This window comes from Cydia splendana, chromosome 1, assembly GCF_910591565.1.
Source record: "Cydia splendana chromosome 1, ilCydSple1.2, whole genome shotgun sequence".
NCBI classification, from domain to species: Eukaryota; Metazoa; Arthropoda; class Insecta; order Lepidoptera; family Tortricidae; genus Cydia; species Cydia splendana.
This window is the reverse complement of record NC_085960.1, coordinates 9798418-9824311: the sequence shown is the minus strand read 5'-3', so window position 1 is coordinate 9824311 and position 25894 is coordinate 9798418. Positions and strand designations below refer to the sequence as shown.

Here is a 25894-nt window from a genome sequence, read left to right as displayed (position 1 = left end):
TGGCCAGTTTTCCCGCAATTGTAGCATTTATCCAAAAAAAATTTTTTCATAGGTATCTAGGGGACTCCGAGATTCCGTGACCAAAATTTCATCGCTCTAGGACAAACTTGAAAAAATTAACAAAAAAAGTCGGCCATATTGAAAAAAACATGGCCGTGTCAAAAACTGCCAGGGTCCCTCTATGACATTTGGTCGAGCACCCCCCACCTAGGTCTGACCGTTTGGCCGGGCCGTCATACATTTTTCTGACCGGAAGCGGTAGACCAAAAGTCGGAATTTTCTGGGGGTAAGGATACTACACCTAAACTATCGTGAATATTCATGGTATAAACTACGATAAATAAATAAATTCTCGTTCTCGAGAACATTCTCAGAAGTTACCGAGAAATTCTCATGTGGAAAGTTTCGCAACTTTGGAAAGTTCTCGTGCGTGCATTGCTATCCACCCCTGGAGCTTATAGCTCTAACGACTCCACTCTGGCCGGCCGGCTAAGGCAAGCCAGAGGCAGAGAATCCGGTACCACCCACCCTCCTTGCGGGTAACAGAACTCTCCAGGAGCACTCGGGTACGTGAGGTCGCTAATCCCCAACAGCTTGCCACAAGCTGCCCTGCGTTGACTGATTGCACTGGTAAAACCAGCGGGCGATGGGGTCGTCACATCCCTACGCCTATAAAAATATTATTATTATCTTATTTTCAAAAAAAAGTATTTTTATCCATACAAAGATATCCTCAAAAATAAGGCGAAAAAATTAAAAATGCAAAATTATTACACATTGCTCCACAATAATAGACTAATTCACAGTAGTATTTTCCACTTGGTATGCCGAGGGTTAAGTACCTAATATAAGCACCTACTTACTATAATTTTTGGGGTTAAGTCCTCCATTTGTACGTTCTTGTATTGTGTTAAAAATAGGTTGTAAGTGTATATCGGGAAATAAATCCAAGCGAACAAAGTCGTGGGCAACATCTAGGCTTTAAGGCTGACTCGACTACGTCTTATACGTTTTTCATAATATAGTAATACCTCCTTTTGGAAGTGATTAATCTCCTCGTTCAACAAAATCAGCCCCATAATTTCGGTGTAAAGAACTGTGTAGGTATGTAACAGTATAACCACCCACTATAACCACTAACTATGATACGGACTTAGAATGAAATTCAAAAAACTAAAAAAATCATAGCTGCCGTCGTCGACGTCGCTTGCCGTAATCTAATCAGGTAAAGACTTTGATGAACGCTCTGTTTTAAATATCGTTCTTGATTTTAATTCTTTTGTAATACGAGTCTTTTAAGTCTAATTTTTGAATATCCTGTGGACCCTCTTCATCCGCATTATTATCATCGGGTTGCAATTGCACGGAATTATAATCATCCGCGTCTGGAGTCTGATCCGAGTCCTGTAAATGTACAGTTTCTGTATTTTCCGTAACAGTTTCCACATTCTCCGTAATTTCATCTTCTGTACACGGGCTTGTTACAGTTATTAATTGGAAATCTGCAAATAATAAATAATAAACATAATTTATTCATTTATTTCATATTTATTGCACAATACATAAAGGTACAAATGGCGGACGTAATGCCTTAAGGTGCTTAAGGCATTTTCTACCAGTCAACCAATGGATTAAACCAGAAAGACCTCATGTTCCCGAGATATGAAATACAAATAAGGATTATTATTTGAAAATCAATTGCCAGCAAAATCTTGTTTTCATCAACAGAAAATTTCCGTGCCCGGACAATGATTCCAAAATTTAAATATAATTCAACGTTTATAAATATGTGTACCCATAAGAAAATTGGTTTATTATAATTTCTTTATAAATTATTACAGTACATTCGTTGTATCTAATTTGTATTTGAAAATATTCATGGAAAATTAGATAAAAATCATATTAAAAATGCTCGTTAGGTGAAATTAACTGGATGTCACTGTGGCGCTGGGGTACCATCATGCACACAGTCGTACGTTAGTTAGGTATGTGGTGAATCCTACTTGTGCCATGGTCGCAGTTGTACTCGTGCAGGTCGCAGGCGTCGAGGAAGAGGCGGACGGTGCGGCCATCGCCGTCGACGCCACGAGCCTCGGCGCCGTCGTGCATACACGACTGTGCCAGTGAGCAGTGGTCTCCTTCCTATACATAGAATACACAATACCATTACATGGCTTTGTGAGACGTGCCTGGAAGAACTTAACACGGTGATCGCGCTCGACGGGACAAAAATATGGTTTCAGTGGGTCAACATACTACTTGTAATATTTGACATCGGTTTACCATAAAAGGGAGAAGTGAGAGCACCTTTTATGAGAATTAGATGGTGGTGCCGGTGGTGGTGGTACCATTATATTTCAATTTCCGAAGGCAAAATACATATAATATTAATTAATACATATTTACGTTTAACACATGCGCCTGAGTCCAACTCCACATGGTCATGGCTGAAAAAAAACGAGGAATACGTTTGGTAAATTTAATACAGTAAAAAAAGCAGAGTTTTATTCTGAAATTACATTTTGACATCCTTAGCCAATATAACACTTTAAACTCTCGCGTTTTGTACACATGTACGGATACTGTGAGTGTTGCGTGTCGTGCCGTGGACCATAAACATTAAACTTTAACGGGCATGGTATAATAATATACTCCGCCTGGTACTCTATTCCGAGATTCGCGTATGACTTAACTGACACGGGCCTACGTCATCATGCTGTTTACAGGTTCTCAAACTTTAAAATGTGGGAGAATTTTAACCAACGGTGAAAATTATTTTAACGGCATTAATTTTAAGTTATTCATGTAGAAACATAGTAAAATAAAATAAATGTAATGTATTAAATTAAACTTTATTTATCTATACAAGACAAACGTTTAAAAAACTAATTCACAGTTACACATTAATTAACAAGCTTACGACGTGAAAAGTTTGGAAAACACTGCGACTGCTGACACTGAGCGAGAAGGAAATAACAATTAACACGCGTTCGACAAGGATGACGGTCAGGGCATGAAGCTATCTAGATCCGAATTGTCAAATGTGACAGCGCTATCCTGTGTTGCCAGTAATGTAAACAGAATTACCCGAACGTCTGAAATTTCTTTCGTGAATCGGAAGATATTGCTAACGAATAATTAAAAATGACGTGTTATTGTAAAATTTAAGATAAAATACATTATAAATGAAAATTATAAAATTATAAAGAAATAAAGTGGCAATGTTATTGTGACGTAGGCCCGTGTCACTCTGGGAATAGAAGACCATGTTTTATTAGACCATGTTAACGGGTAGCTGCAATTTCTTTGTCTACCCCAAACATTTTTATAAACTAATTTCGGGTAGTTTAGTGGTGTTTTATTAATATCTCTGTTGACATTTGTTGGGACGTCAGTCTTTCCGTGACCACAGCTGGTGCAACTCAGCTGAAACGTCGGAATTAAAGGTAAAAACAATGAAATTATATCGCGGTAGACCCGTTTGTGTAATTAAATATCCTTAGCCAAGCAAGTACGCGCAGGACAATTCAATGTAAATATATACTGCTTTTTAGTAGTTCTTTCATTCAGTTGCATACTAGGATTAAATAAGTTTAAGTTATAGAATACGTACCTAAGCAATATTGTCAATTCATGATTGTGCTAGTAGCATTTATTTGAAATAAACAGTTAATTTTTTTTAATACTTAACACTCACCTCATTCAGATTGATTAGCTTATTTAGTAGAATTTCCATTTCCTTTACTTACTGGTAATAAAAGCCTCTATCATTTTCTGCTGCACAAATGTTTCTCTTATTACGTTCCTTTCTCTCTAATGCATCTTGGAATGGGATATAATGGGTATAAAGGCAAAAGATAATGAAAAATAAAGCATTTCTAATCAGCTTTCATTGATGAACGTCTAAAAATGTTGCACTGTGAAATTATTTTCTCAAAAAAATGTGAGTAGTAAAAGTGAAATAAAAATACAATCTCAAATAAATATTTGTAATAGTCGTAAATATTTATTCAACGGCGATACGCCTACTACATATTTTACAATGACATAGTGTGAATTAAAATTATTATGAATGCTGTATGGATTTATGAAACTTATTTGAGACTGTTAAAATTGTCACATTTTTTGACTTAGGTTAAATTAGGCCAAAAAATATCTTTTTTTTTTCTTTTGTGCATTACATGAACCGATTTCAGCAGATTTTAAATAACTAGTTAAGTATGTAGGTAACATAGGTACCTATCTATTTACATACTTATAGATCTAGAACAATACCACATTTTTTTTGTGGCAGGTTTTAATCATACATTGTCTATCTTCATTAAAGTTTTAAATAAGTACTAACCTAAACTACCTATCGTCATGCATTTGGTGTAAGTGTAGCTATGGCTTCAGTGGCGAGATTCTAGTGGCTCGTTAGGTATTAGGTTAGGTTATGTACTTTGATACACACTTTGGTTATGGTTTTGTACATTTTAACTAATTTGATATTTAGCGGTTGCTTTTATGTAGCGAAGGGAAACACCGTGAGAAAATCAGGTTAATACCGATAAAGCCTAGTTTTCTCCTGGCAGTCGCTTTCTGGGTATTAACATTAGTTAGTGGTATGAAATCTGAACGCATTAAGGAGGAGTACGGGAAAGAGGGACGTAATTATAAAATGTATACAATATATTAGGTAAAAGCTCTAAGCTAAGTACAAAGCTAAGTATCAACCAATATTTGGCGTATCCGACACAGATATTGAAATAAGTATAATGTCTAACAGAATATCATTAGAATCCATTGTAATACCTAAGAACTAAGTAAAGTTCAGTAAATAAATGTCTTCTAGGTTAGGTTAACAACCTATCAATTAATACTAAAATAAAATTGGATTTCATTATGTAAATGTAATCAAATAAGTTTTGTTCTTGATTAAATCTTAATCGTACATTCGGCTTTACCAACAAGAGTGTTTTTCCTGGACGTTTCTTCATTTATCCCCGTCTCATCTTTTTATTGAGTTTTGTGGTTATGTTTCTCTTCCTTTTAATTTTTTTTCGTCCACGCTTGGCATTTTTTTTTGCTAATTTGGTTGGACTTTTTGACGATGTGTGTATTCCAATTAGTAATTTAGATAACCTCATTTCCAACAATTCTTCTGTGTTTGTATCTGTGACTGCACGAGTTGAGATTTCTGTGACTGGGCGTTCGATGCATGGCCTGTAATCTGGGTTAAAAAGTAATATCACTGATTTATCAAAACTGTGTATTTACAGGATTAACTCACGCTAAACTGGGCCGGGTCCGGGCCGGAACTTCCGACGCTGCGTTTTCTATGGAAAGCACCATGTGACCACCGATCAGCCGTCATTATAGAAAATGACATGTCGGACGTCTCGGCCCGGGAACGGTCCGGTCTAGCTTGAGTCATCCTTAAGACAAAGGTTAACGGTTTTTAATATTTCATAAGTACCTAAGTAAAACATAGGTTAACTAATCGAAATCAGGCCAGTGTCTGATTAAGGAGAAAACATTTTAGGGTTCCGTAGTCAACTAGGAACCCTTATAGTTCCGCCATGTCCGTCTACCTGTCTGTCTGTTCGAGGCTTTGCTCCTTAGTCATTAGTGCTAGAACGCTGCATTTGGCATTGAAATAGAAATCAATAAATGCGATAAAGTGGTAAAATAAGAACTTATTTTATTTTCGCTTCTACCCTATGTGTGGGGTATTGTTGGCTAGGTCTTTCAAAATGAATAGGGGTTTAAAAAAATATTATGATTATGAGGTAGGTATTTATTATAAAGTAGACATTTCTTACTAGTTTTGTGGTCACAATTATACTCGTGAACGTCGCAAGTGTCGAGAAAGAGGCGTGCGGTGCGGTTGTCCGGCCCGATGCCGTACACCGGCGCACCGTCGTGCGCGCATGACACCGCCAGCGCACAATGGTCTTGTTCGTCCTTGGCAATCCAGAGGTTTAATAAGCTCCGTGAGCCAATCAATTACCAGAAAGCAAGTTAGGCGAATATGAGTTTCTCCTTTGGAATGCTTTAAAGGTCAGAGCACACCGGATACGTGTACATTGATATGGACCTGTGCATGCGCAAAAACGCTGGTGCCCTCACGCACATATCACGCAAGCTGTAGTGTGCCGTCTCTCATAAAAATCTGTATATTACAACTTGCACATACACGTACACGCACACGCATCCGGTGTGCACAGACCTTTTCCATTTTGTGTATTTCATTAGGATTAGGTACTTATATTGTTGTGCTAACACCGTAAACCTGTATTTTTTTAGGTTTGGTGACTTCTTGTTTTAAGCTAAGTACTTTTTATCTGAAAAGGCACTATATTTGGTAATCGGTATAGGATAGTTACTTTTTAATTTAATTTGTACGCGTTAAAAGGATATGATATTTACTTTTATGTGAGTCGAAGCCCAGCGAAAAATCATTAAGGCTGAAAATGTAATATTTGTCTTGAATAATAAATATATTTTAATACAAAATTACCCTCAAGACAAAATTCGGCATGAATGTGTAATACTTACTAAGAGTTATCCTCTGTATCATAATAACCATTCAAATCCTTGTGTACTATATTTTTCATGAAGCCTTTTTAAGTTAATAGGTACCATAAAAATACTGCAGCTATCGATTGCATTATATTTTTATGCTCACTTAATCGTATATAATAATAGTGATGATTATTTTAAATAGTCAACGATTTTCAGTTAACATATCACAATAAATCGACACATTGTATTCGCACGCGCTTAAGTTATGAAATGCTTTTTATGGCTATGTGCCTAGAAAAGCCGGCTATAAAAATAAAAACATAACAAGGTGAGCAGTAATGTTTCATCGTTGTAAATAAATAAGGAGGCAGGTTTTTTATTCGTCAATTCTAAAGTTAAATGAAAATAAAACAACATTTAAATTATTATATTAGTAGTAGTAGTAGTAGTAGTAGGTAGTTAACCAAAATATGTCGAGTTTGGCTTGGTAGTGGATCAGTCCATTCTCCTTCGAAATAAAACAACGTTTCATAGCTCAGGTTTTTAATTAGCTCAGCTTTGATTACATAAGAGATGGGCTTAATAGCCAGTATAAAAATACATACATATTAATAACCCATTGATAACATGGACGTAAGGTCTACCGGGATGATAAAGGACAGCGTAACATTAAGTAGTTTGATAAAAAATGTGTTTCGTGCATTAAAACAAAGGTGCAAATAAAAAACACCACTCGCTTTGGTCACGGTACTTCGGTTAACCTTACATTTACATTACAACACACTAAATAATAACTCAATCGAAACATTTTATTTTATCATATCGGCATTTTACACATGATGCCTCATACAATTTCTTGAAATAAACATTATGGTTACATATAATTATCCTAAAATTTCAATTATTACCCTAATATTTTTTACATTTTCAATTGACTAGCATGGGAGCATTAGCATCATTACTTGACTTCTTTTTGAAAGCATTGATCAAAAAGTCATCAGCGAAAATCTTTCGATTTCCCTTGTAAAAGGCTTCTATTTCTACCAATGTCTTGTTTTCAGTTTCTGGTAGGTAGAAATATAGATACATACTACCAAGGAAGCCAAATATGGCATAAATTGTAAATGCCCCACTGAGATGAAATGCTGACTCTATGTTGTAGTTAGTCTTAGTTGCAACGAAGAGCATGACATAACTCAACGCTGCAGCCATGCCCGTCGCCATCCCGCGACTCCTGAAAATCAAATACGAATTAATTAATAAAACTTAGTAATAAACAATAATTTCTACATTTCCATTATGCTCTTCAAATACAATAGAAGGTTAATTTTGTTATGCACGCTCATTAAAAATCTTCCAGAAACGTGTCTACATAATCAGGGTACATTTGAAAGCAATTTTGTACGGGACTGGAATTTCTTATAATAGAAACATTTTTTCTGATACTGATACTGATACTAGGGGCAACTCCAGCCAGCAGATCCTGCAGCAAGGACTAGGAAGAGGAGACTATAGGGGGGAGGCGAAGTTGGGGCAAATAGCCCTGTAAGCTCGCATGACTCTGCTGATTCAACCTAAGCGGCCTCGAGTCAGTGGAGGTGTCAGCGTCACCCCACACCGGCTAAGCCTCAAACGCGAAATCAAACAAAGTACGCGCGCAAACCAGCTATATAATAGAAACATTTTTTCTGGAGCAAAACCCTAAACACCACTGGTAAAATCGGTATGATCTTAATCCCGGCTACTACATTCTTATTATATTTAAAACTTTCGCGTTTTGAACACATATTAACTCAAATGCTGGGACATCAGTTAGCCGCGACCACGACCAGTGAAACCTGTGTCGAAACGTCGGTAAATAAAGGTAATTGAATACATTTCACGTTAGACCCGTCTATAAATATGAGTTAATACATTATTATTATCAAATAACACTATTCGTAATCAAATAGCAGCACTAAATAGTACGAAATACCATGGCAAAAAAAATATAGAAAAATAATAATAGGTATATAAAAATAGCGAATGTTATGAGGCATTAAGTCCGCCATATTTGTACCTTTTTTGATATGTAATAAAGTTTAAAATAAATACATACCTGAATGGAAACACTTCAGACAGCACCACCCAAGGTATTCCCAGACTTGTGAAGCATACGAGCATCATGAAGAGCACTACTGGGAGAGTGTCTGTCGGCTCGGGGAACGTGTGAGGCTCGTAGGAGAAGAGGTCTCGAGGCAGGTTTGTCCCCGCGTATATGCTGATGAGGAGACTGCAAAGAGCTGTTGCCGACAGGGAGCCGATGACCAGCTTGCGTTTGCCAATTAATTTAACTATTACTGCTGATAGCAAGTTCATGACAATGAATACTGCGCCGACTAGAACCTGGAAATAAATTATATATTTGTAAATAACATACGCAGATAATTATTGAATCAGAAATTATCATAGAAGTAATTAACATTTTCTAAGGGATGTACAATAATGTAACCTCGTAGACTAGCAGTTTTGATGTAAAAATTAATTCGTAAATAAGGGATTATATTTTAAGGTTTCTGAAATTTTTAATAAAATGAATTATTGATTACATAACAGTAAAAACCAATAATAAACTAGCAGCCATAAGTGGATATATTTAAACTAAAAACTACAGTTGTAAATATTATTATGTACTTATTTAGACTCACCACGATAGTTTTCGTCTCGTACTTCATCCCAAGGGCCTTGCAGAAATTAATCATATTCGGCCTGATTGGCATGAGTCCGCTAAACAGGTAGAATAGGAAATATGCCATCACTAGGGCGAACGGTCTCATAGTTTCTTTCACAAGAAAAACGTGCTTGTATTTAAGTACAATCCTCTTAATGAGAGGCGCCGTCATGTGTTCGCACGGAAGGACGGTTTTGTCTTCTTTAAGGCATATGACACATTGGTGGATAGCGTCGTTGTATTTGAGGAGCTGGTCGAATTCTTCCTTGACGTCTTCTGGCTCGCACCATCCTCGCAGCTGACAGAGCGACCGCTGGGCCTCTTTCTGCCTCCCCTTGGAAAGCAGCCATATCGGAGTCTCAGGTACCTAAAAATCAACAACATCCAAATTTTAATAAGTCTATGTGCTTTGTTTTTACTTAGATACCGTAGACCGGGGTGACTTTGGAAAATTTGGGGTTACTTTGATAGATTTAAAACGGCCATAGAATTACCATTATTCATTATTTACTGAAAATGTTCCTGTAACTAGTTAGATTAATATACAGGGTGTAATCGTTAAGTGTGGACGCGATAATTCCGTAAATATAACAGATATCAGAAAACTTCAAATTGATATCGAAAGTGCGTTACCCAATGAGTAAAATTACATTAATGACTTTTTTAAATAAAAGCAGAAATATCCCAAACATTAACTTCAAACCCTCCCATACATTTAGTACGACGACTCACACCTCAAAGAACGCTGTCGGTGTCGTAAGAGATAAAACTGCTTGAGATTCATTATTTGCGATAGTAAACTGTAATAAAATAATAAAACTACCGTTTATGAAATAATAAATCTAACATATTTAACTTATTCTTTAGGCAACTACATTTTTTGTTTACATTAGTTGCTCGAAGTGACGCCGTTCTTGTGCGATGTGCGATACATTGACGGACTCTCTTAAATGTTGCTAAATGAACTTTTCTTAAAATTTGCGTTGTGATTAAAAAATAAATCTTAGATTTATTATTTGATAAACGGTAGTTTTATTATTTTATTACAGTTTATTATCGCAAATAATGAATCTCAAGCAGTTTTATCTCTAGGGGTGAGTCGTCGTACTAAATGTATGGGAGGGTTTGAAGTTAATGTTTGGGATATTTCTACGTTTATTTAAAAAAAGTTATTAATGTAATTTTACTCATTGGGTAACGCACTTTCGATATCAATTTGAAGTTTTCTGATATCTGTTATATTTACGGAATTATCGCCTGGCCACACTTAACGATTACACCCTGTATATTCATATTCACCTACTGTAAAAAATCTCGCATAAATATATATTATGGCTTAAAAACTAGAATTTTAAAGTCACCCCTGCATTTGAAAGTCACCCCGGTCAATGGTACTGCTAATATATATGTACAAGTCGTACAGAAAAAATATCTACTAGGCTAGAAGCAATGTCCCACCATAACAACAACAGGAAACAATATGTGTGATGGCTGATGGGTAAGCGTTGCAGATGCCTAAGTTGGCCAAAGTAAAGTGCTTCTCTGATTTAGTAGAATTAGCAATTTTCAAAACTAATCGCTTTGGCAGTTACCCGGCCCAATGCATTATTATTATTATTACCTATTACTTTTACTATTATAGTTAATAAATTCCTTATCGTGTATTGTAATGTGACACTGAGTTATTTACGTGATTGATTAATAAATCAAGGTAATCAGACGAGGTCAGGTGATTAATTCCGTAATGCTCTTAATTAGTAATATCACGCGCATCTTCAAGTTAAAACCTACGTTTTTGAGTAATAGGAATAATATCTTAGTTTTTTGTAAAATTTCTCTTTTTCATATAAAAATTTTTTGTTAAAAAAAGTTGTAGGTATACGAATATACTTAAGGGGCTACCCGAGGTTTTCGTCGATTTTTGACAAGTTTTGAATCGTATCTCCTTTTTTTGCACTACAGATAGAATTATAAGACAAACGGTTATCGGTTTTTCAATCCTTATTCTCCGGTTTTATCCACCAGATTTTGAAAAAAATGAATACTTATTTTATTATGATTTTTTTAAACATTGTCTAAAAAAACACTTTTTTCGTATCTAGTTTGCAGTGAAGGATCTTACATGTACGAAATCTACATATTTGGGTTCGTCTTTAACGTCTCGAAAAACGTGTCCAGGGTTTTTATTTTAAACTAATTAACACAAAAGTTATGGCCAGAAAACCAGTTTTTTAGCCTAAAATTGTTCAACTTTGATGCCAAATATCTCGAAGACAATGAACTTTGAAGTAAATATGGGATACTATATTGCTTAAAGCCGTTGCTGTTAATTAGGGCGAGCGAAGCGAGCCCTATCACTATTCGACGAACTATGCATTCTTGTGGTACACTTTACGGAAAAACTACTGCACTGTTAGGTTTGAAATTTGACATAGTAATGTAAATTCATGTCTAGAGGTGTTATCAAACATAAAAATATAATTTTATAAACCTAAAAATAAAATAAAGTAATAACACTTTGTATTACTACTAGCGCCATCTGTTGGCAAAATAATGAATTATCTACTTCTCTAACAGATGGCGTTACTAGTAAAAAAATACATAAATATTGGACATACAAATTGACTAAGCCCCAAAGTAATCTCAAGGAGGCTTGTGTTGTGGGTACTCAGACAACGATACCTATGTCGTGTTTTCAATTTCAATAATGTCGATGGCGCTTACGCCATTAACAACGATGAATACAAAAGTGGGTTAAAATTTTGGATTCAGACCCACCTCGCTTCGCTTGGTTTGACTCCCAATTTAGCAATTAAGTTTCTGTGAATACCTACTAGAACAATCAATCTTGCTGTATACCTATTCACTGCGGAGGTCAATTTTGGTTTTGTGACGCTGATGAACTGATCAATCATGTTGTGTTAGCAAACTTAAATCAGGGTATTTTCAGTTCGAGAAACAGTTTTGGCGCCATTAATTTATTACGTAAGACGATTTTGGGGTGGAGGGGGGTCGAACATATCTTATTTTTTCTTACATGGGGGAGGGAGGGGGTTTTCATAGTTCTTACGTAAGATCACAAAGATGCGACTTTTTATTTAATTTCTATGATATGCTATCAAACACGGTGCAGAGTTAGCTTAAACGAGCTCAAGTACCTTTGTACAGGTACATATATCACATTCAAAAAATTTTTTTTTGAAAAATAAGCACTAATACAAACCAAACGTGTAGGTACTCAATTTTTCCTTTAGATTCTTACGTAATATATGGTAATATAGGGAAATGGGAGAAGGAGGGGGTCAGCCTATTCTTATTATTTCTTACATAGTGGAGGGAGGGGGTCAAAAACTGGCAAAAATTGTCTTACGTAATTAATGAATGGCGCCTTTAGGGTTACTATTGCTTGGAACTGCTAAAATTATAAATAAAGATAAGCATATTAATACAAACTTCAGTGACTTAGGGCCGACACACGACTGCAACTTGTATGGGAACTACACGCCGACTGCACGCCAATTGCAACGACGGCGTGCAGTTCAACAAAATGACCCAGAACCCTGGCAGTTCCTAGTGGAACTCAGGTTTGGTGCAACTAAGGCACATTATGTTTTGGTCATCCGACTCATCTTGATGAGCACTTAGGAGAGTTAGTTCCCAAGACAGAGGTGATGCTGAACCCTGGCAGTACCTAGTGGAGCTCGGGTTTGGTGCAACATAGACACACGCTGTTGGTCATCCGACTCGTCTTGATGAGCAATTGGGAGAACAGTACCCAGGATAAAGCGGATGCTGAACCCTGGCAGTACATAGTGGAACTCAGGTGGTGTGTAGCATAGACGCACGCTGTTTTGGTAATCTGACTCGTCTTGATGAGCATTTGGGAAAGCAGTAACCAAAATAGAGCGGATCTGAACCCTGGCAGGTTAGGTATAATGTATAATGGAACTCAGGTTTGATGCAACATAGACACACATTGTTTTGGACATCCGACTCGTCACGATGAGCACTTGGGAGAGCAGTACCCAAGATAGAGCTGATGCTGAACCCTTTTTTTTTTTGACGGAGTGGGAATGCGTTTATGCACGGTGTGTGGGACTCGCCGCTCCTTTCCCCTCTCCTGGCAAGAGAGGGGGAGAATTTGGCCCTACCCACTAAACCCATTCCGGCGTTTAACCCTCTCTGCCGTTCGTGAGGGCGCACTGGGACCGACTGGGATGACATTCCACCACGGCGCCCTCCGGCAGCCCCGGCTTATCGCCAGGGCCCCCCTCACAATGGGGGAGGATCAGAAACGCTTGATCCCCCCCTCCTCCGACGACGTGTATGGGGCCGTGCTATGCGGGTACGGCCCAAGTAGCATGGAAGTGTCGGCAACATCAATATAGCAGCCAATTAAGAACTTAGAGTCATTTAAGGGACGTATAAGTGTGTCAGAAAAGATTTAAGCTGTATAAAAGGTACTTTACAGACATTATACAGCTCAAGCTGTATAAAATCATTATAAAGGATCCTGCGGAAGCATGGGGTGCTTTATCAGAATATAAAAAATCTACTATAAAACTAAAAGTGTTGTGAGACTACAAGCTAATTCTATCGTAAAAGCTGTATACAGGCTGTATTGTAGTAAAACTTGGCACTTTTAGCTGTACAAAAGTATCTATCAACTCCGTTTTAAAACAGTAAGTGTTGTGAAACACTACAAGCTAATTTTATCGTAAAAGCTGTATACAGGCTGTATTGTAGTATCACTTGGCACTTGTAGCTGTACAAATGTATCTGTCAACCCCGTTTTAAAGCTATTTCTTATGGCGTAATCTTACTCTCCTATAAGAATAGTAGTTGTATAACTTCTGTCTGTAAGGGTATTATAAAACCAAATGAATAAATGTCAGCTATAGTCCACCTTTTCCGTATTACTGATAGAGTCGCTTATAACAATCTTTTGGCGTAATTTTACACTCGTATAAGTATAGTAGTGTAATGATTTCTGAAAATAAGCGTATTATAAAACTAAAGGAATATATGACAGTTACAGTACAGGTTTTTTATTTGTTATACGGATCTCTAAAGAGAATTATAACTTATGTACGGAGAACCGAAATACAGCCAAACGAATACAAATATTCTATTATAAAGCTGTTTTAATTACAAAAGCTGTAAAAGACACTCCATTTATTACACAGCACAGCTACTAAGATTATAATGCTCTCCAACTATCCTGTAGGCTGTTTAAAAATTGTCGCCATTTTACAATAAAAAAAAAAACGTATTTGTAAATATAATTAAAGAAATACTTGCAAATATTTAGCAGACTAACGCCGTGTTATGATTACCAGCTAAAATAAATTGTTTAGCCTTAGAATTAATATTTATAAATATTTTTGATACTCCCTTAAAAACAAACAGTAATTTTACCGATTTTTGATATTTTTCTTATGGTTTCTCTTTGTTATTTTGCAGGCGCGTAAATATTTTGCCAGAAAAGATACACAGGTTCACAATAAATAATAATCCGCACTTACTAATAATGTAATATTCCATTCAAGTCCTGTATAATATTTACTTTTACTTTTACCATCCACTATAACACTTTATTGTCGCCATTACTATATTACGAATGAATGAACAAGATTAAGACATTTTAGTTTCTTAAATGATTATTATTCTCTTGTAATTATTTCTTATAACTCATTTAAAACTTATATTCTTATATCGTACTTATAAGAGATTATCTGTAGTGTTAAGGTTTCCTGTTACACCGAAATATAGCTGTAATGCAGCTATTATGCAGCTTATGTATTGCTTATACAGCTATTCTACAGCTCTAATAACGCCAAAGGCTGTATAATTTGGGCCCTTTTTTTTACTTATAAGGGCTGTATAAGCGCTTATACAGCTTATAGTATACAAATAAACTTTGACGAAAGACGAAACAGGAGCTGAGTTTTAAATATTTTAGGTAAATATACCCGTCTCGCTAACGGAAGCGGCACCTAAAAGTAGTGCGATAAGGACAAGGCGAAAAATCCTGCGTAAAAATCTCAAAAATCGAGGTTTCGTACTCCTCTGTTTCCTCCTCCAAAACTTAACCAATCGTAACCAAATTTGGAAATCTAAATGATTATGAAATTATCTGTGTCGGACCGTTTTGCTTTTTTGGCTAATTGATATCAGTTTTGAATGCCACGCCTCTCATTGCGGCATAGTCAATTAGGCCATTTTGGCCATTTTTGAAGGGCTCTAGCGCCTTAAAAAACAAAAATATCAAAAAAAGCAAAACGGTCCGACACAGATATTGACAATATTAATCTGTGTTGAAAAAAATCATTGCTCTGGCTTCAAAAACCACGGAGGAAAACGAGGAGTACGTTTGTATGGAGAAATGACCACTCCCGTTGGCTCTTAATACAGCTTATATACAGCTTGCAATGCTACTTGGGTTGGGGGTACCCGCTGACCCTACTGGGGCTCGAGGCGAGCATACGCTCTTTGCCTTCGACCCTGCCGTCTACGTCGGAGAGGAAGCGCGTCAGCAGCCGCTTCTCGCACCCTCTCCGCCTCCTCCTTCTGTGACATGGTTTCTTCGCAGAAGGAGGCCACCGCTTCCCATTTCCTCTCGCTACCCAGCATCGCCGCTATTATGCTGCGTAGCGAGAGGTCCGCTACCCCCGTGGCCGCCCTGAGGGCAGCTCTTTCCACGGCCCAGCGATTGCATTCTTCTAGAGTGTGCTGGGCCGTGTCGTCCGCCGCTCCACATTCGTGGCACTGAGGCCCCGGCTCCCTCTGTATCTTGTGCAGGTAGTGTCCGAAACAGCCGTGTCCGGACACCACCTGCGTTACCCTGTATGTCAGGGCCCCCTTGCTCCGGTCCACCCACTCGTCCATTACCGGGAGAATAGCCCCTATGGTTCGGGTTCCATAGCGGCTATCCTCCAAGGCATCCCTCCATCGCTCTCGTAGGCGCTCCGCGGCTGCCCGCGACACCCTCTCGGCCTCCTCCGCGTCTGGGTGCTCCCCACGCCCCCTTGCTTCCGCCCACCACCGGTACGGCAATACGTAGTGGAACTCAGGTTTGTTGCACCATAGGCTCACGCTGTTTTGGTCATCCGACTCGTCTTGATGAGCACTTAGGTGTAGTACCCAAGATAAAGCTGATGCTGAACCCTGGCAGTACCTAGTGGAACTCAGGTTTGGTGCAACATAGGCACACGCTGTTTTGGTCATCTGACACGTCTTAACGAGCACTTAGGTGTAGTACCCAAGATAAAGCTGATGCTGAACTCTGGCAGTACCTAGTGGAACTCAGGTTTGTTGCACCATAGGCTCACGCTGTTTTGGTCATCCGACTCGTCTTGATGAGCACTTAGGTGTAGTACCCAAGATAAAGCTGATGCTGAACCCTGGCAGTACCTAGTGGAACTCAGGTTTGGTGCAACATAGGCACACGCTGTTTTGGTCATCTGACACGTCTTAACGAGCACTTAGAAGAGCAGGACCCAAGATAGAGCTAATGCTGAACCTTGGCTGTACCTAGTGGAACTGTGTGTGTGTGTGTGTTTATGTGCGGAGCAGTGTGATTACCGCCAGTAGGTGTCCAGACGGGATAGATTTTCGCTGAATTGTGTGGTGTGGACGCAAAAATAAATTCAAGGACATTGGCTCGCTGACCCAACATTATGTAGGAAAGCCAGTTGGCATCCTTACAAAAAGTACTGGGCGACCGTGTAGGATCTAATAAGCGCTTATGAAATTGTATATTACGTGTGGATGATATTGGCAATTTGATTTTGTCGTCTGGAGACGTTTTTAATGGACAAAGTAAAAGCTGTAGCAAACAGGCGTACTTGACAGCAACCGGGGTCCGGTTTGTCTTTCTTGCTCTCCTCGGAGTAATTAACAATGGAGCCGCCATGTCTAAAATTTTCGGTACAAAATAGTCTGCCGTTTTTTGCGGGGGAGGGGCAAATGTATAGGTACGTCATGTCAGATAAACGTCAGTCCATACATATGGTTGACATGTGGTTGACCATTGGCCGCCTTTTCTCGACAGAGGGGAACGCCTGTTAATGGCGGCTCCATTGTTAATTACTCCGAGTTGCTCTCACTTATAATTGCGTTCTTAAAGGCCGTAACACACTATCGCACCGTACCGCGACCTTGGTGCGGTGCGATAGTGTGTTATGGCCTTAACTGACTTATTACATACCCACCCACTCGATCGAACATGAAATAAACCTCGGATTGGATCAAAGTCGCGGTCCGGTACATACGTTTAGGTAGAAAAACTCCGCGAGCCCTTACAAAGCTCTGCTTTTTGCTAGTATAATAAGCTACAAAAAACATTAGAAAACTAAGGGATTCAGGTCGAAGGTCATTGGCGTGGGGTAGCCCCTTAAGAGCCCATCAACGTGCACACTAGCGCCACTGCTAATCATGATTAGTTAAATTTAACGAAAGATATTTAAAAAAGGGGGCTGTTGTTGGGCGATGTTGCTGGATTCGTCAATCTATGCGTCCATATAGTTAAACGGCCGTTTTTGTTTTGAGTTCATAGATCGACGAATCCAGCAACATAAAACCTAGTCTGATGTATTCAAAAGGTACTTAAATACAAAATACAGTACGTAGCGGCCTCCTCCTCATTCCTTTTTTTAAATATATTTCGTTAAATTTAAATAATCACGATTATTTAGCAGTGGCGCTAGTGTGCACGTTGATGGGCTCTCAATTAGTTTTTAGAGATTAGAATTTTTTCTACAAAAATAAATTGCCAACGTCGTCAGGATCATTCTTACTAACATCTACAGTACACTTACAAACAGCACGACCAGCATGGTGGTTAGTGGTACAGCGAGCGACACGAGCGCCGCCTGCCGCCACGGCAGCACTGTACCAAGGAGGTAGGACAGAAACATGCCGGTAGACGTGAAACTGTTGGTCAGCGTCGTCAGGATCCCCCTTACTGACGAGTCGCTGCAAATATAAAATGTTTATGTTGACATGTCTGCTGGAATATTATTTCGTATGACAAAAAAGTGCTCATAAACACAAGTTATATTTAATACTTGGCGTGTCGAACAACACTATAAATACGTGAATGATACACGCGAATGAATGGCAGAAAAATAAAAAGGAGCATTCCACGGGCTGTCCCGTACAAACGCATTTTATTTCCTGTGGTGCGACTTTTTTTTCGGCATTTAAAGCAGGCGATTATTTTTCTGCGCATATTTTTGACCATTTGTAATAGAAAAGGAAAATCCTTATCTGATAATCTTCAGAAAATTGGCGTTTGTACGGGACAAACGGTAGACAATTTCACGGAATGCTCCAAAAGCGACGTAAATGTTTTAAAAAAAGGTGTTGTGTCTCACCTAACTTCACCGACGTATGTAATGGAAGGAGCTTCCATGATGCCCGTACCGATGCCCAACAAGGCATTCGCAATAAACAACGAGGGCACATTCCAGGCGTAGTACATGAGCAGCCACGCGATCAAGTGAGGTATGTTAACCAGAAACAGGGCCTTTTTTCGTCCGAAATGGTCTAGGATCGGTCCGGAGAATATACTCCCGAGCGGCTGGCAGAGGAACGCCATTCCACCTGAAAGATTTAGAATAATATGTATTTTTTTTAATAGTTTTAGTCTAGAGTAGATTACACAAGGCATCTAAAATTAGTCATCACGTGGAGCACAAGTATTTAGTATAATGTAAGTAGACATGATACGGTGTTATTGTCTCCTTTAATGGTTTCATTCATAACGTTTTTTGCACACATCGGAATAGAATGGAAAGGAAAACTGTCCATTTTCACTATCTATATGTATTGTAAACAAGCTAGATCAAGTATTTAACTACACATACACTGCATTATGAAACGTTTACAAAGAGCACCACACATAGTTGCAATTTTACTTGTAAATTGCTACGATTCGAGCAGCAGCACTGGGTAATATTCTACACCATTTTATACTGCCCAGTTACACTGGCAAACCTTAATTATTGTACAGTACATTTTTAAATTACTGGTTGCTATTGTGGGCACAACTAAAATAAGCGATCGCGCTCCCATACTAAATCTGTATGGGAGCGCTTATGTGCGGTGACTTCGATTGTCTTATATGCTCCATCTAGTAGTTGAGGTGGTCTGTGGGCAGTTACCATCAATACGATCGACATTAAATAGGTACACTAGCTAGGTTTTACTCACAATCCGAGAGTGCAAATCTTACGTAGCATTTAGCAAAAATATTTCTCAGTTATCAATTAAAAGAGTATTGGCCTATAGCCTATAGGCCACGGGCACGGCCAGTCAGTGCTCCAGATAATAGCTTTATCTTTTTACTTACTCTGCCACTAATTATTTTGAATGGTATATAACAAGTAGAAAAGTAATACCTACCTACATGGTTCCCAACTTAGGTAAATAAGGGCCAGTTGCACCCATTTGACAGACTGATCAACGTCACTCAGCAGTGAACACGTCACTCATACAAAAATAGTGAACGTTTTAACGGTAACAGACGGTTTGGTGAAACCGACCCTAAATAAGTAGTGTTTGATTATTGGAAGTGTAGGACTTTGTAAGAATATATAAGAAAATTTACGCATTTTACCAATCATTTAAAATGAATATAATTGTATTACTTAATGTAACTTGAACCATAGAGAAATCTTGAACTAAATTATATTTATCAAGATTTGAAATCATATCATCTCTGGATACAGTGGCGTTTGGTTTCATTAGATATTCGAGGTCTGTCCGAACCAGGCCAAGCGTAGAAGACACTGACATGGCTTCTCTGCCGGAAGAAAGCTGACACCCAAGAATACTTTGCGCACTCAAACATAATATTGGACTCAAGTTACCTAATCAATGGATAATCTGGATTAGTTTGCGGTTCAGTTTTCGTTTGCGTTAGGTGATAATTTTGTCGATTGTTGCAATTATTGGACAGGTTCTTTGCTTCAAGTTATAAAGTTAGACTGCATTCCACAGTGGAAATTATTTCCACTTTTGCCTTGGCGTTATGGAAATTGTAGGCGCAACAATGCTGGCCTTCCTTCCTGGTCGGTTCGTACGTATAATCGTGATTACAAGTTTATGGGTCATACGCAAAACTGTGTTCACGTCTTTCCTGTAGAGATACTCAAAAGTTAAGGGCTATAAAGTTAAATTCTTTTTTAACTCTTATACACATACAAAAGGCACTCATTTTATTTGGATAAGTATGATAAAATCATTACTACCTACATGCTCACAAGCTGTTAACTATTATCCACAGGAGAGAAAACTTGTGTGTTCGTCAGAACTGTATAAAGGTATTTATGTAGTTGGCGTATAGGTTATAGAAGAATAAAGAGTCTTGAGATGAGATCTCAACCAAAATCACTTTTAAGTATTATTTGGCTAAAAACGAGTTGAATAGTTAGAGTAGAGGTCTTACCAAACCATGAGGCTTGTTTCTCGTTGATAGAGAGCCCCTCCTTGGCGTCCAGTACTTCTGGCAGGACCATTGTCACGAAGCTGATGGACATGCCGAGCCCTACCAGCAGCAGGTCCAGCGCCAGGCATGCTAACACCTGGAATACAATTATAATGTTCACAATAAAAAACCGGCCAAGTGCGAGTCGGACTCGCGCACGAACGGTTCCGTACCATTGCGCAAAAAACGGCAAAAAATCGCGTTTGTTGTATGCAAGCCCCACTTAAATATTTTAAGCAAATTTTAGTATTTGTTGTTATAGCGGCAACAGGAATACATCATCTGTGAAAATTTCAACTGTCTAGCTATCAGGGTTCATGAGATACAGCCTGTTGACAGACAGACAGACAGACGGACAGAAGAGTCTTAGTATAGGGTCCCGATTTTACCCTTCGGGTACGGAACCCTAAAAACTACCCTACGTCCGCGCATCACACCATTTACGCTACTAATGCTATCCTACCCTAATAGGATATAATTCGTGGTGCCATTCTGAATAAAAGTATCCTGTGTATATATTTGATTCCAAATCTATTCTAGATAGGTAGGTACATACAAAACTTAAGAACTAAAACCCGCTCTGAGCCATGCCGGGTCCAAAGGTCCCCATCACACTTGCAGCGTTACCCCGCTGTATGGCGATGGAGACCTGTACGGTTACCATCAGTTTGTCACTGACATAATCGCCGTCGAGAACGTAATTTACTTTCTATACATTCCGTTTGCACTAATATGCGAGTGCGAGCGAGATGTATAGAAAGTAAATTACGTTCTCGACGGCGTTTATGTCAGTGACAAACTGATGGTAACCGTACTGTAGGACAATTTTTCTAGATAGTAATTGATGTGCTAAGATCCAAATCTGATGAGCAATAAACAAATGAATATCCGGCGCGCAAACATCAAACTACAAATTTTAAAGTTTATACATTATTACACTTAAATGCTTTTAGAGCGAACAACTCTGCACAACTAGTTCCTAGGTTATACTTCTTGAGCGGTGTAACCTAAATCCTTGTTTAAATAAAAAGGCGGCTTCATTGTATTTTGAAGCGTAATGAAGAGGTTAAGACCGACGACCGATTGATAGGTGATTAACCCATTAATATCATAATTCATCTACGAGATATAAGGACGATGAGCTTAATGAGGTAATATTAAACTTTCTTTTCGGCTCTGTCATCAGATACCATACCATATTAACAGTTGGTAAATATTTGATTGTGATTAAATTACACAACAATTGGTATGCTTCAAACAGAAAACCGATTAATATCTATTAGAGGTCAAATGTTAGATCCAAGGCAATGGACAGACTCGCGACCGGTTCGTCAACTGGTTGTCAGATCAAGGGCTTCTTTGACCTAATTAGGGAAGTTACAAATACATAAACCAACAATTTAATAGGTAAAGGCACGTAAAGGGAAACTTACTTAAATATATGAATTATTTATTTTTTATTACTTATTTCTTTATTTGTTTACGGAAGCATGTGTGACAAGTCTCAAATAATTATTCTTGTAGTTTTGCGTATTTTATACGCATCGCTTTATATTATTTTTGTAAGAAACAATGTAGTACCTTTTTAAGGTTCCGTACCCAAAGGGTAAAAACGGGATCCTATTACTAAGACTCCGCTGTCCGTCTGTCTGTCCGTCCGTCTGTCCGTCTGTCTGTCTGTCCGTCTGTCTGTCCCAGGCTGTATCTCATGAACCGTGATAGCTAGGCAGTTGAAATTTACACAGATGATTTATTTCTGATGATTTATATCAAATACTAAAAACAGAATAAAATAAATATTTAAGTAGGGCTCCCATACAGCAAACTTGTTTTTTTTTGCGTAATGGTACTTGCGCACTAGGCCGGTTTTTTGTTTTTCTTTGTCTACTCGTAGTTGCTGCGCTATAATGATTAAATTTAATAAATAATGAATAAACTTTGAAGAGCAATAAAAATGTAATATAATGTATAAATATACGTGCCATATATTTGTGTAGAATATAAATTTTAGATTGATGTAGGTATTTCATACGTAAGGAAGGGGACGATTTAGAGATCAACTAGATCTACATTAGATATCGACTAGATGTGACTTGGATATCTAAGTCATAACTTGTCGAAATCGTTCAAGAGGACCTCCAGAATCGCGGAAACGTCAAATTTGACATATCTATCTTACAAATATCTTTAAATTATCCGTATCGTAACTTGTTGAAGTCTAGTAGAAATCTAATTCATTTTCGAATCGAGCCGCTAGTCACCCGAATGATGTTGCAAGTGTTGCATTGCAACCCATTCAGTGCTAATCACGACACGTTGTCGTTCTGCCTCTACGAAGCATTTCCGCTACATACCGGGAAACCCATGTTATCGGCTACGACGTAGCGCTACGACCGTAGCTCAGCAGTGTTAAGAATGTAATTTTTAATTTTCTTGCATTTTAAAAAATTATATTACTTATGTCCTACGTTTCCCTCGTTTTTGTTCCTGATAGTAGAAGTATGGTTTGTTTTCAATATGCTATGATTGATATAGCACGCGATTAAGTCGCTTTGAAGGTAAAACTAATGTTTTATTAGGCAAGAGTGGTAGGCATCATATGTCAATACACTGCTAAATTGAACGGAATTGATGGAGCATTGACCTCTGGACTTCTACCATTTCACATCTATAAATGGCCTTTGTAGATTGTACTATTAACCCATTTATGCCCATTAGACAAATAAAGGTAAGTGGAGGAAATACGTCTCAGGAGGCTGATAGAACAGCTCTCGGATGGATGCAATTTACATGATTGCCTTGTCTTGATTATCGGTACTCGTCGTCTTAAGGTACCTAAATAGGGATTTAGTTAATGCCTTTCCAAAACAGGCAATATAACGTTCTTTAAGTTATGCTTTGACTTGAACGTTTTTATTTAAAAACATTTTGCCGTGACGCAATGGAAAAAAATGCCAGTTACTATAGGATAGGTAAATAAGTTATGGCAAACTCATGTTTTTCAATCTCTTAAATAAATTAATAATATAAATGTTGTTTTTGCTCCTTCTTTTGCAGTTAATGGTAACGTAGCAAACGCGCTTTACTTAAATGTAAAATAACTAAGATAATTCTTATATAAGTATTATGCTGCGTATATATGTATATATTTTGGATAAAACTAGTTTAGTCGGACTAGTTTTGTATTTGTTGTAGGAAACCAGACCATTAACGTCTATTGATAAGTTTAAAATGTTTAAATATTCAATAGAGTATACATTACCCACCAAAAATTTTAAGCATAAATCAATTTACAAACTGAGGAAAATTGTTTTTTATTTAACCATTAATTTAAAAATAAGATCGCAACAACTATAGGCCAAGGTACCTAATTAAAGGGCTAATAGCTATAAACGGCTACAATTTAGAACTACGAAATATATCAATACATGTTTTGTGTACAGTAAAGTGATTACTAGAGTCTGTTCGGAAAGACAAGAGTCGTGGAATGTATAGGGCCCCATACATTCCACGACTCTTCTCTTTCCGCACAGACTCTACTAGGTACTACTACTAAATATTGTATTTAAAATATTTTGATTGGTGTTATTTGACGATTTCGGCTCAGTTGCACCACGCGGTTAAAGGTTTAGGTTATTAGGTATTATCATTTAACTTGGTAGATTATTATTTCATTTTCCATCCATTCATATTCGATTCGCAAAAATGTAAAACGTTTTATGCACGATCATCGTGTTACATAAACCTACGGAATTTAATTAACTAAATATTAATAAAAATAAAACATTTTAAATTATGAAAAAATAAATATAATATAAGTACATCTACATACACACCTGTGAACCGACGACTCTCGTCCTGCTGATCGGAGCTTTGTTTTCCCGTATCTGTGTTTGTGTCATTTTTTCGCTGTACCAACGATTGCGACACTTCACACCAAATCATACACACAACAACGTCTGACTTGTTTAACTTATTCTATGTGCAACTAAACCATAGGTAAGTACTAAACATAATATGCTTTATTGCACACTCGACAAGTTTACCGAACAATTACAGTAATCTAGGCTATATTTGCAATACTTGTTTAACAAAATTAAGGCGGGCACTTCTGACACATTTAAAGATACTTATGTCATTAATTTAAACATGCGTTGTCTTATTAATACTGATTTTTAATCGACCGTCTTTGTGGTTCTCGGTCAAACCTGTTAAATTATTTTATGACTTTAGTTTTCCATAACTTAATTCCATGTTTAAATGGTAGCTATTCCCGTCTGCGACGTCCGATCGGAAAGTAACTACAGTATACTGTATTAGAATCTTGTAGTAAGATGCGCTCTGAGTTCGCCCGGTGTTGGTGGAAATCGTGCATAACTCTTGTAGTACCTACTGATAATAATATCATAATATGGTAAACGATTGATGGATAGACCGGAAATTAGATATTCGTAATACAACATATCTATAAACTCGTTCAGTGACATAGGATAGATACTTAACAAAATATTATTCTGAGAAGCCCCTTTAACTGAAGTATTAGTACCTACAGCTTAAGAACTATTACATATATATATATATATATATATATAATATGTGCCTACAGTAAAGGATTAGATTTCTAAAGCAAAGTAAATACTGAAAATGCGTTGTTATTCTAGTGCGTAAATATTTGAGTTATCAAAATAAACTAGGGAGGAAAATTTATTTAATCTATCTAGATTCTAGACTTTACGATGGTATGAAATGAAAGCGAATTATTCTGATATTCGAGTTTACAATTTTATTATTGTTAATGTTAAATACGATGTGTTTTAGGGTAATAAATTGGAAAAATCTAACATTTAGTTTTTAGGCAAAATTACATTTAACGTAAATCTAACATGAACTCTATGCTGTTTACCTACGTAATTATTCAACAACATGGTAATACGAGTTTTTAATAATTTTAAAATTGTTCATACCTACATTAAATTCAAAAAAAGTAAGTATGTAGGTACTAACATTTAAGTCTATTGTTACCCAGCTTAAAAAAATATTCTTAATTTGTTGGTTAATTCGTTATCATACATTCAGTAATTTTTGAAGAGCCTGTTTATAATAGGTTTTAATTGATTTTGTATCTACAGCCATTAACAAAAAATGTATAAAGACCACAAGTGATTATTACGTCTTAATGATAGCCA

General features: G+C 37.4%; 2 protein-coding genes and 2 long non-coding RNA genes across 4 annotated transcripts in view; all 4 read right to left on the bottom strand.

Moving 5' to 3' along the window:
- LOC134796505 (uncharacterized) overlaps positions 1-25894 on the bottom strand; it is a 363632-nt gene that overhangs the window by 80436 nt on the left and 257302 nt on the right. The gene's annotated exons all lie outside the window — the stretch shown is intronic.
- On the bottom strand, positions 1241-3939 carry LOC134795144 (uncharacterized). Its single transcript, XM_063767007.1, has 4 exons — positions 3750-3939; positions 2407-2447; positions 2004-2142; positions 1241-1502 (listed from the first exon to the last, which is right to left on the bottom strand). The coding sequence occupies exons 1-4, from the start codon at positions 3769-3771 to the stop codon at positions 1252-1254; spliced, it is 453 nt and encodes a 150-aa protein (XP_063623077.1). The 5' UTR covers positions 3772-3939; the 3' UTR covers positions 1241-1251.
- LOC134795076 (uncharacterized) lies at positions 4872-6674 on the bottom strand. Its single transcript, XR_010144789.1, has 4 exons — positions 6541-6674; positions 6412-6449; positions 5805-5946; positions 4872-5212 (listed from the first exon to the last, which is right to left on the bottom strand). It is a non-coding gene; the product is annotated as an uncharacterized LOC134795076 (long non-coding RNA).
- On the bottom strand, positions 7073-24701 carry LOC134790531 (facilitated trehalose transporter Tret1-like). The gene is made up of 7 exons (XM_063761358.1): positions 24545-24701; positions 20670-20805; positions 18595-18823; positions 18037-18193; positions 9195-9584; positions 8606-8892; positions 7073-7741 (listed from the first exon to the last, which is right to left on the bottom strand). Exons 1-7 carry the CDS (start codon positions 24608-24610, stop codon positions 7435-7437), a joined length of 1572 nt encoding a protein of 523 aa, XP_063617428.1. The 5' UTR covers positions 24611-24701; the 3' UTR covers positions 7073-7434.

Bases quoted from the DNA above. Each gene is read 5' to 3' on its own strand.
- LOC134795144 (XM_063767007.1), bottom strand. From the start codon at position 3,771: ATGATAGAGGCTTTTATTACCA. The intron at 2,448-3,749 runs GTAAGTAAAGGA...GTTTTTTTTCAG, and splicing joins GATAGAGGCTTTTATTACCA to CCATGACCATGTGGAGTTGG. The intron at 2,143-2,406 runs GTAAATATGTAT...TTCTATGTATAG, and splicing joins CTCAGGCGCATGTGTTAAAC to GAAGGAGACCACTGCTCACT.
- LOC134790531 (XM_063761358.1), bottom strand. From the start codon at position 24,610: ATGACACAAACACAGATACGGGAAAACAAAGCTCCGATCAGCAGGACG. The intron at 9,585-18,036 runs GTAAGTGTACTG...GTTGATTTTTAG, and splicing joins CCATGCTGGTCGTGCTGTTT to GTACCTGAGACTCCGATATG. The intron at 7,742-8,605 runs GTATGTATTTAT...TTTGATTTTCAG, and splicing joins TCTGAAGTGTTTCCATTCAG to GAGTCGCGGGATGGCGACGG.